This window comes from Coloeus monedula (assembly GCF_965178545.1).
Source record: "Coloeus monedula genome assembly, chromosome: 14".
Classification (NCBI taxonomy): domain Eukaryota; kingdom Metazoa; phylum Chordata; class Aves; order Passeriformes; family Corvidae; genus Coloeus; species Coloeus monedula.
This window is the reverse complement of record NC_138794.1, coordinates 20,117,494-20,128,056: the sequence shown is the minus strand read 5'-3', so window position 1 is coordinate 20,128,056 and position 10,563 is coordinate 20,117,494. Positions and strand designations below refer to the sequence as shown.

The 10,563-nt window shown below is 61.7% G+C and overlaps 1 protein-coding gene across 5 annotated transcripts; it reads left to right on the top strand.

Moving 5' to 3' along the window:
• The first annotated feature begins 629 nt into the window (after positions 1-629).
• On the top strand, positions 630-8,266 carry PARP6 (poly(ADP-ribose) polymerase family member 6). 5 transcript variants are annotated; one of them, XM_082291075.1, is made up of 22 exons: positions 630-693; positions 1,556-1,633; positions 1,764-1,858; positions 2,623-2,683; positions 2,814-2,904; positions 2,996-3,062; positions 3,291-3,440; positions 3,669-3,822; positions 4,499-4,552; positions 4,856-4,951; positions 5,037-5,129; positions 5,203-5,328; positions 5,408-5,473; positions 5,624-5,691; positions 5,909-5,957; positions 6,395-6,504; positions 6,597-6,669; positions 6,840-6,909; positions 7,273-7,352; positions 7,452-7,515; positions 7,657-7,741; positions 7,819-8,266. In XM_082291075.1, the coding sequence occupies exons 1-22, from the start codon at positions 691-693 to the stop codon at positions 7,919-7,921; spliced, it is 1,836 nt and encodes a 611-aa protein (XP_082147201.1). In that variant the 5' UTR covers positions 630-690; the 3' UTR covers positions 7,922-8,266. The 5 variants fall into 5 exon arrangements, 4 of the variants coding, with proteins under 4 accessions (XP_082147201.1, XP_082147200.1, XP_082147199.1 ...); XM_082291074.1 differs by having other exon boundaries at positions 6,392-6,504; XM_082291073.1 differs by having other exon boundaries at positions 3,669-3,849.
• The last annotated feature ends 2,297 nt before the right edge of the window (positions 8,267-10,563 follow it).

Below are 10,563 nucleotides of genomic sequence, written 5' to 3'. Positions count from 1 at the left end.
CTGGGGACCCAAAATGGTCACTGTGTGCTGGGACCACAGAGGGATGCTGTACTGGGTACACTGGGGACCCTGTGGTCCATGGAAGGGACCAAAAATGGTCATCCCATACTGGGGGCTGGGGGCCCTGTACTGGGGACACCGTGGACTGTGTACTGGGGATATTGGGAACCCTGTGCTGGGCTGTGGGGACACCGTGACAGCCATGGAGGGGACCCAAAATAGCCACCCTGTACTGGGGATACTGGGGACACTGGGGATGCCGTGCTGGCAACACTGTGCACCCTGTACTGAGGGCACTGGGAACACTGGGCTGGGCTGTGGGGACACTGTGACAGACACGGCGGGGACCCAAACCGGTCACCCTGTGCTGGGGACACGGGACCCGTGATGGGCCATGGGGACATTGTGGGGGACACCCGACACGGGCACGCCATGGGGCGCCCTGTGCTGGGGACTGCAGTGACCCCAAGCTGCGACGGGGGGACCCTACACCGGGGACTCTGCGGTCACCGGGGTCCCCGCCATTGCTGCGCGCCCGCCGAGCCGCTGCCCCGCCCCCGGCGCTTCCGGGGGTCCCCGGCGGTGACGTCACGGCGGCGCCGCTGGGTGACGCGGTGCGGCGGCTCTGACGTCAGGCGCGGCCCCCCGGCAGCATGGCGGCCGTGCCCGCGCCGCCCGGCCCGCGCTGACATGGTGAGGGGCCGGGACGCGGGAGGGGACGCGGGGACGGCCGCGGGGGGAGCGCGCCCGGCCGAGGGGGCGGGACGGGCCTGCGGAGCCGCGGGGCGGGGGAGGGGCAGCGGCCCCCGGGGTGCCCCCGTGTCCCGGGGTCCCCCGGCTCGGGGCGGGGATGGGGCTGCAGGGACCCCCCCGTGGCGATCGGCCGGGCCCCCCGCCGGCAGCTCCGTGCGTAGCCCCCGGCCTGGGCCTCCATCCTGGTCCTCCATCCTGCTGTTCGCATCCTGCTTCCCAGTCCGGCCGTCCCATCCTGTTCCCCCACGGTGGTTCTCCATCCCGCTGTTCCCATCTTGCTCCCCCATCCTGTTGTTCTCATCCTGGTCCCCCATGGCAGTGTCCTCATCCTGCTGGTCCATCCTCCTGTCTCCATCTTGCTCCCCCATCTCTCTCCCCCATCCCGCTGTCCCATCCTGTTCCCCAATCCTGCACTCCCATCCCACTATCTCCATCCCACTGTCCCCACCCTGCTCCCCTCTAATCTGCTCCCCCCATGCTCCCTCTCCCAACCTGCTCCTCCATCCCACTGGCCCCCAAATTATTCCTCCCATCCTGCTCCCCCGATCCCTCTGCCCACATCCCACATCCCCGTCCTGCTGCCCCCAAACACTGCCCCCAGCCCGCCTCATTCTCTCTGTCCTACTGCTCCCCCCAAACTGCTTCCCCAAATCATTCCCTCAATCCACCGCCCCCAACCCTCTCCCCAGAACCACCTCCCCCAGTTTGCTCCCCCCTAATTCCCTCCCTGTTAATGTGCTCCCCCAATCCACTTCCCAACCCTCTCCCCCATCCCTGCTGCCTCCCAACCCTCTGCCCCCAGGACCTCAAGGGCCAGTACTGGACGGACGATGACTCCGATGGGGACAATGAGTCTGAGGAGTTCCTCTATGGCGTCCAGGTGGGTGCTGGGTCCCACGGGTGCCATGGGGAGCTCGGGAACCCCAAACCTGAGCCTGATCCCAGGCCTGGGGCTGCTGGGGGCTGCTGGGGGCTCCGGGTGTGACGGAGCCGTGGGCGCTGTGCCGCAGGGGACCTGCGCCGCCGACCTGTACCGGCACCCACAGCTGGATGCCGACATCGAGGCGGTGAAGGAGATCTACAGCGAGAATGCCGTGGCCGTCAGGTGGGTCCGTCTGCTGCCCCCTGCCCTGGGCAGTGCCAGCCCCGGGAGCACAGCTGGGCCACGCCAGGAGCCCAGCTGTGCTATCCCCAGGCATCCAGCTGTGCTGTCCCTGGGTACCCAACTGTGCCATGCCCAGGCACCCAGCCATGCCATCTCTGGGACACCTGGCCATGGCGTCCCCAGGCACCTGGCTGAGCCATCCCTCAGACACACCCTCCTCAGGACACTGGCCACAGTGTCCCCTGGGCACTTGGCTGTGCTGTCCTTGGGCAGCCAGACGTGGCATTCCTGGAGTGTCCAGCTGTGGCAGCCCCAGGCACTCATCTGTGCCATCTTCAGACACCCAGCAGTGCCATCCCCAGCACACCTGGGCATGCCATTCCCAGGCACCTGACCATGCCATCATGGAGCACCCAGTAGTGGCACCCCTGCATAACCAGCTGTGCCATCCTCGTGGCACCTGACTATGGCATTGCCAAGGCACCGGGCTCATCTCCAGGCACCCAGCTGTGCCATTGCCAGGGCACTCCACCGTGGCACCCCAGGACACCTGGCCATGCCATCCCCTGAGCGCCTGGCTGTGCCATTCCCAGGTTCACATCCACATTCTGGGCACTCCCCCTGTGCTCACGCTTGATACGTGGGGAGCCACACGTGCCAGTGTCACTGTCCCATGAGCCTGCCCACCCTGGCACGGTGGGCACCGGGCCACTCTTCCAGCACCGTGCCAGCCCCCCGTGCCACGGCACCACGTGTTTTCACAGGGAGTACGGGACCATCGATGACGTGGACATCGACCTCCACGTGAACATCAGCTTCCTCGATGTGAGTGCCCGGGGTGCCCCCGGCAGCGCTGGCATGGGGAGGGTGGGCACATGCGCCCGGGGGGTGCCCAGTTTCCCCTGCCCGCGTGGAGGTGCCGTGGCTGTGCCGAAACGCGGCTCTCCCTCGGCAGGAGGAGGTGGCGACGGCGTGGAAGGTGCTGCGGACGGAGCCCATCGTCCTCCGCCTGCGTTTCTCCCTCTCCCAGTACCTCGATGGCCCCGGTGAGTGGGGCCGGGCAGGATGTGGTGTCCCTGTGCCCTCGGGACAGGCGCAGGGGTGGCACCGACGGCTCGTCCTCCTGTGTCCCCGCAGAACCGTCCATCGAGGTTTTCCAGCCGTCCAACAAGGAGGGCTTCGGGCTGGGTCTGCAGCTGAAGAAGTAAGAGCTCAAACGTGGTGGGCACCCGAGGGTGGTGGGTGGGGTGGCACACAGAGTCACTGTTCTGCCCCGAAACTGGCCACGTGCCACATGTCGCTGAGCCACCACCTTTTATGCACCACACAACCCCGTGATGGACTCACCACCATCTGTGTGTGGGGAGGAGGAGGGGCTGGGGTTGTCACGGACCACCCAGCACCCACGGGTGCTGTCCCCCCTGTCTGTCAGGATCCTGGGCATGTTCACATCCCAGCAATGGAAACACCTCAGCAACGATTTCCTCAAGACCCAGCAGGAGAAGCGGCACAGTTGGTTCAAGACGAGCGGCACCATCAAGAAGTTCCGTGCTGGCCTCAGCATCTTCTCACCCATCCCCAAGTAAGGTCCCGACCCTGTCCCCCAGGGGACCAGCCCTCCGTCCCCTCATCCTGGGTGAGGCCTGGCACTGTGCCTCAGTTTCCCCACTTGGATGCTGCTGCTCCCTGCCACATCCCAAGGAGGTGGCGGTTGCTCCCAAAAAGTAGCCGGCGGGTGAATCTGGCGCTGGGTGATGGAGGAGCAGGGAACGGTGACAAACAGGTGCTCAGGGGGATTCTGTGCCCGCAGGTCTCCCAGCTTCCCTGTTATCCAGGATTCAGTGCTGAAGGGCAAACTGGGCATCCCCGAGCCTCGTGTGAACCGCCTGATGAACCGCTCCGTGTCCTGCATGGTGAAGAATCCCAAGGTGGAAGTTTTTGGCTACCCACCCGCCAGCACCCAGGCAGGTGTTGCCCCCTTCAACATCCTGGTGGGTGCCACCCCGCCTTGGGGTTTGCTTTCCTCTTCTTCCCCTTCCCAGGGGCTCCTCTGGGGTCAGATCATTTGTTGGGAGGTGCTGGGATTCCCATGGGATGGGGGGAGCCCCTGTGGGGTTTCTTGTCCCCACTCTTGGGTGCTCTCAGGGAGCTGGGGCCTGGCTGTGGGGTTTTACCCCACTCTTGGTGCTGCATCCCTGCTGTGCCAGGGGATGCTGGCGTGTTGGGGGTCCTGCTGTGCCAGGGGATGTTGGCATGCTGGGGGTCCTGCTGTGCCAGGGAGCGTTGGGATATCCATGGTTCCGCTGTGCCAGGGGAAGGTTGGATCTTGTGAATCCCACTCTGCTGGGAGGGGTTTGGCATGTTGGGGCTCCCCTATACCAGGGGGTGTTGGGATGTTGGGGGTCTCACTGTGCCAGGGGGTGTTGGCATTTCAAGGGTCCCACTGTGCTGGGGATGTTGGGGGTCCTGCTGTGTTTGAAGGGGTTTGGCATGCTGGGGGTCCTGCTGTGCCAGGAGGGGTTGGAATGTCGGGGGTCCTGCTGTGCTGAGGGGAGCTGGGGGCTGCCTGTGCCATGCAGAGCTGGGGCTGCGTGTGGGAAAGGGGATAACGCAGCTGGCTCTGCTCCGGCTCTGTCACAGGTCGGCGGCCACTGCAAGAACATCCCCACGCTGGAGTACGGCTTCCTCGTCCAGGTGAGAGTCCTGCATCCCACCCAGCCTCAGCCTGCTGTGGAGCGTCCTCCCCACTGCTCCACATCCCATGTACCCGCATCCTGCTGCCCAGAGCATCCTCCCCCCTGTCCCACTTCCCACTTATCCACATCCTTCTATGCAGAGCATTCTCCCCGCTCCCCCATGTCCTGCTCGTCCTTATCCTGATACCCAGAGTATCCTTCTCTCTGTTCCTCATCCCGCTGATCCCTGTCCCGCCACCTGGAGCATCCCCCCAAGCTCCATGTCCACGGCAGGACTGACTCCCTCTGTCCTGCCCCTCAGATCATGAAGTACGCAGAGCAGCGGATCCCGACGCTCAATGAGTACTGCGTGGTGTGTGACGAGCAGCACGTCTTCCAGAACGGCTCCATGCTCAAGGTGGGGTGGCAGGGCCGGGTTGGGTGCGGGCTGTGCCCCCGTGCCACCATCCCTGAGCCTCACCACGCTCCTGTCCCCTCCACAGCCGGCTGTGTGCACCCGGGAGCTCTGCGTCTTCTCCTTCTACACCCTGGGCGTCATGTCCGGCGCGGCCGAGGAGGTGGCCACGGGTGCTGAGGTAGGGATGGGCACAGTGGTGACCCCACCAGCCCCATGGGGCGTTGCCCCTTCAGTCCCTGCTCTGCCCCAAGGTGGTGGACCTGCTGGTGGCCATGTGCCGTGCTGCCCTCGAGTCCCCTCGCAAGAGCATCATCTTCGAGCCTTACCCCTCCGTGGTGGACCCCAACGACCCCAAAACTCTGGCCTTTAACCCCAAGGTAAGTGTGTCACACCAGGGGGTGACTGGGAGCCCCAAGGACTCCTCTGATGGCCACCCCTCTCTTGCCCCATGTGCAGAAGAAGAACTACGAGCGGCTGCAGAAGGCCCTGGACAGTGTGATGTCCATCCGGGAGATGACCCAGGTATGTGGCATGGCCCCACACCCCCCGGCCACGTGTGACCTCCCCGGTGTGGGATCCAAGCCGGGAGTGACATTTTGGTGCTGATCTCCATCTGCCCGTGGCTGGGTGGGTGCTGGGGGACCCACCTGCACCCCCTCTTGCCTCTGCCAGGGGTCCTACCTGGAGATCAAGAAGCAGATGGACAAGCTGGACCCCCTGGCGCATCCCCTCCTGCAGTGGTAAGGCTGAGGGTGCTGTGGCCCTCTCCCACTGCCCCTTGTCCCTCCCACTGCCCCACATTCCCCGGGACATGGGATGGGGTGGGGGGCAGCCAGGCATCCGTGGAACAGCCCTCTCATCTCCTTTGTCCGGGGGGGTCACGAGCATCCAACAGTCTCAGGGCAAACTGGGACCACCCTTTCTGACCCTCCTCCTTTTCCTCCTCCTTTTCCCAAGGATAATCTCCAGCAACAGATCCCACATTGTCAAGCTGCCTCTCAGCAGGGTAAGGGACCAGGCCAGGCTCCAGGTGGGGTGCAGGATGGAGGGTGTGGAATGTGGGATGTGGGATATAGGAGGTGGGATGGAGGGTGCAGCAGATGGGATGTAGGCTATGGGCTGTGGGATGCAGGATGAGGCATGTAAGGATATGGGATGGGCGATGGAAGGGTTTGGGATATAGGGTGGATCCTTCTGGGTGGGGTTTGAGCCTGGGAGATGCGGGAGGCAGGACATGGGATATAGGAAGGGGGATGTTTGTCATGGGCTGTGGGGTGGGGACCAGACGGGGATGCCAAGGACCCTTTTGTCAAACTTGGAGTGGCCAAAGCTGGGCTGGGCTGGACCCGGGGCCGGGCGGCCGTGCATGATCTCTGTCTGTCTGTCTGTCTGTCCTCTCTCCTGCTGGCACTGCCGTTGCTCTTGCTGTTCTCCTGGTAGCAGCTGAAGTTCATGCACACCTCCCACCAGTTCCTCCTGCTCAGCAGCCCCCCAGCCAAGGAAGCCCGGTTCCGCACAGCCAAGAAACTCTATGGCAGCACCTTCGCTTTCCAGTGAGTTGCCAAGGGGGGCACGGTGGGAGCCCCCTGGGTGGGCGCCGTGGGGGTGATGGACGGGGGGCTGACGTGGGGCTGGCTCTTTCCAGTGGCTCTCACATTGAGAACTGGCATTCCATCCTCCGCAATGGGCTGGTCAACGCCTCCTACACCAAACTGCAGGTACCGCTCCGCTGCCTGCGCCCAGCACACCCCGGGCAGCAGGCGGGCAGGGAGGGGGCAGGAAGGTAGGGAGGGGGCAGACATTGGGAAGTGCCAGGCTTCCTCCACTACCACCGTGCCCGAGCTGTTGGGGTGATCCCACCACGCTCACCCTGGTATTTTCCCGCAAGCTGCATGGAGCAGCCTATGGCAAGGGCATCTATCTGAGCCCCATCTCCAGTATTTCCTTTGGATACTCAGGTAAGAGGCTGCCTGCGCTGCCCGGTCCTGCCTGTGCTTCCGTTCCCATTCCCTGCATGGGCCCAGGGAGGTTCAGCATCATGCTGGCTGGAGAAGCCTCACATGAGTGGCAGCATCCCATATCCATCTCATCCACACCAGCCTCTTCCCAGCCAGGTTGGGGCTTTCCCACACGCCAAAGAATCAAACTCCTAACATTTCCTAGGCTTCAAAAGCTGCTGTGCACACTTTTGGGGGGTTCTCAGGGCTCAGCGACAGGGTGGGAGCGCTGAGGGTGGCCATCCCTGTCTGTGGCATGCGTCCCCACATCACCCCAGGGTGTTCCCTGAGGGAGTGACAGCCACTGCCTTGCTTCTTACGCAGGAATGGGGAAAGGGCAGCACCGGATGCCATCGAAGGATGAGCTGGTGCAGCGGTACAACCGGATGAACACCATCCCCCAGGTGATGGGCCAGGGGACAACGGGGTAGGATGGGAACAGGGACATGGCACCCATGGGTGCCAGGACAGGATGGTAACAACACTGGCTGCTGTTCCCACAGACCCGCTCCATCCAGTCCCGCTTCCTCCAGAGCCGCAATCTGAACTGCATCGCGCTTTGCGAAGGTATGGGGATGTAGTGGGGAGGGATAGGCAGCACCCATGGGGTCACTGGGTGGGTGGAGGGATGGAGGGTCCCCGCAATGGGCTGTCCCCAAATGGGCCCTCCGTCCCCCTCTCCGTGTCCAACAGCCCCTTTCCCTGCAGTGATCACCTCCAAGGACCTGCAGAAACACGGCAACATCTGGGTCTGCCCTGTCTCGGACCACGTCTGCACACGCTTCTTCTTTGTGTGAGTCCAGCTGCGCCCACCCTGCAGCACCTGCGGGGCCCCCACGGGACCCCCCTCACCCCCTCCTCCCCTTCCAGGTACGAAGACGGCCAAGTGGGAGATGCCAATATCAATACTCAGGACCCCAAAATCCAGAAGGAGATCATGCGTGTGATCGGGACTCAGGTGTACACAAACTGAGTGGCGGCGGTGGCGGTGGGACCCCGGGACCCCCCGGGCACCGAGCGAGCCCCCGGGCAAGGCTGGGCAGGGGCCGAGCGGGTTTTGAGCCCCCTGGGCAGGGCAGAGCTGGGGCAACGCCGGCGGCTCCACCTGTACACAGGCGTCGGGCACCCTGTGAGCACCAGGCGGGTTCAGCGGTCCCTTATCCCCTCCCTGTCCCCTTCCCACTGTCCCCGACCCTGTGGCAGCGTGGAGAAGGAGCCGCGGATCCGGCGTGGCCGGGGGCCGCCCCTCCTGGCATTGGCAGCGACGGCGTTTTTATCGATGATGAGAAACCGAAGCAAAAAAAAAAAACCAACCAGAGCAAACCCAAAAACAGGAAAAAAAAAGAGAAAAGGAATCAGTGTTCGTGGATTTAACTGGGATTAAAGTGTGGGGTATGGGAAGGGGATGCTGGGGAAGGGATGGGGGCACAGGGAATGGGATTGTGAGGAAAGGATGGAGCACAGGAAAGGGGTGGGATGGGATCACAGGAAAGGGATGGGATGGTGTCACAGGGAAGGAATGGGATTCAGGGGAAGGTGGGAGTGTGGGGGAGGAATAGGGGCACAGGGAAGGCACTGGAACCTGGGGAAGGGATGGGGGCACAGGGAAGGGATGGGATCATGAGAAAGGGATAGGATTGTGGAGAAGGGACAGGAAACAGAAGGGATGGTATCTTGGGGAAGGGATGGGATGGGATTGAGAGGAAGGGAGGTCATGCAGAAAGGATAGGTTCATGGGGAGGGATAGGATTGAGGGGAAGGGATGGGATGGTGGGGAAGTGTCATAGGGAATTGATGCAGCTTTGGGAGGGAACCACTCCCCCATCACACCATGGCAAAGGGATGGTGCTGTGGAGGCGGAACGCAACGGAGAAGGGATTGTGCCTCAGGGATGGGGACATGGGACCCCACAGAGAGGGCACTGGTGCTGCAGCAGGCTCAAACGAGAAGGAACCTCCCAGGGACGGCATTTTATGTCAGCCCAAGCCAATCTCCACAGACATGGAGGCAGTGCCAGCACAGCTGCATCCTGCTACACCCAAACCTGGATGGAAACCCAGCAGAGACAGCCCAGAGGCTGCCAGGGCTCAGGGCGGGCAGAGGGGGCTGGGCACTGCGGGTGCCCACAGGCCAGGGGCTCTGCGGGTCGGTCACAGCAGCGCGAGGCCATGATGTCAGCCAGGATTTATGATGGAATTTAAGAATCAGTGTAAGAATTATCCTGGTTTTGGTACAGGCACCACCTGAGTCCTGACAGGCTCATTACACCAATGGGTGCACTCAGGGTCGCTTCTGTCATGTCCCTGCCCTCTGACCCCCCTGGATGGATCCCAACGTCTGTCCCTCCCCACTCATCCCATGCTGGCTGCTCCATGTTCCCAAGGGCCACCCAAACCTGGGCTGGTGGCCATTCCCTCATCCCCTGGCCCTGCCATCCACCCCTTGGGGGGGTTTTGCTTAAATTGGTGGGGTTTGGGGTTTTTCCCGGGATCACAGCAGTCGCTCGGCTGTACCCACAGGCAGGAAGGGACATCCCGTGGGACACGGCCACATCCCCCTGAACCTCGTCTGTCACTGGGAAAGTCAGTGAAACCACAGGGCTGTGTCCTGATTCCCTCTGCAGCCAGGGTGAGTTCCTCCAAAAAACAGCAATTCCTGGGAAAAAGCAAATAAAAAGAGAGGCCTATGGTCCTCTCCCAGCTTCACCAATTCCTGGCTGATGCTCCGGCCCAGCTGGAGCCGAGGTGGCCCTAAAGGGGGCCCTGGTGTCGTGTTTGGGTGGTGGACGCGGCAGCGATTGCTCCAAAGAACCAACCAAGGTGACGATTTTGACAAAATAAGTTTATTTCGCTTCGCTTCATTTCGGCCGAAACCTCACATTTTTCTTTTTTTTTTTAAGTTTTTTTGGCTGAAAAAAAAACCCAACCCAAAAATCCCCCCAAACCAACCCAAAATGCAAAGAACCACATCACTCCACCCTCTGCCAGAGGCGACCGAGGGGCTCCGAGTCCCCCTGGGCCATGGAGCTGGGGGAGCCACTGCAGCCCCCCCCCAAAATTCCCTCTGCATCCCCCCAGTCCCCAGCCACGAATTGGCCCCCGAAACCGAGCCCTTGAACCCCCCAAATCTGAGCCCTGTAGGAAACGCTCGTGGCTCTGAATGCCCGAGGGTTTTACTCAACCTTCTTAATTTTTGTTGGATTTTCTCCTCCTTTCCCGACGTTTTTTTGTGTGTTTTGTTGTTTTTTTTTTTTAAATTAATTTATTTATAGATATATTTAAAAAAAGCAATAGTCCTTTGGTCCCTAAACTCTAAGGAATGATATGACTCTGAAACAAGTAATCCTATGTCCCTGTGCCAGTGACAAGCAGGGGAAGCGCGTGTCCCGCCACCCTGCTCCATGGGATATATATATATATATACTTATTTATATATATCTTCTATAAGTCCAACATACTTTGATCCTTCTTTTTTTCCCCCAATGCAGGGAAAAAGGAAAATCTTGCCGTTTTTCTTTATTTTCCAAACAAGCATCCTCCAGGTGAAGCGCCCGAGGCTGGTCCCGTCCCACCGGCTTTGGTTTAAGAATCCATTTGGAGCCTCTTTTCCTCGTTT

Excerpts from the sequence above, each read along its gene's own strand:
- PARP6 (XM_082291072.1), top strand. The coding sequence starts at position 1,229 with ATGCTCCCTCTCCCAACCTGCTCCTCCATCCCACTGGCCCCCAAATTA. Across the intron at positions 4,553-4,855 it reads AGTACGGCTTCCTCGTCCAG|ATCATGAAGTACGCAGAGCA; the intron begins GTGAGAGTCCTG and ends CCTGCCCCTCAG. Across the intron at positions 5,329-5,407 it reads CTCTGGCCTTTAACCCCAAG|AAGAAGAACTACGAGCGGCT; the intron begins GTAAGTGTGTCA and ends CCCCATGTGCAG.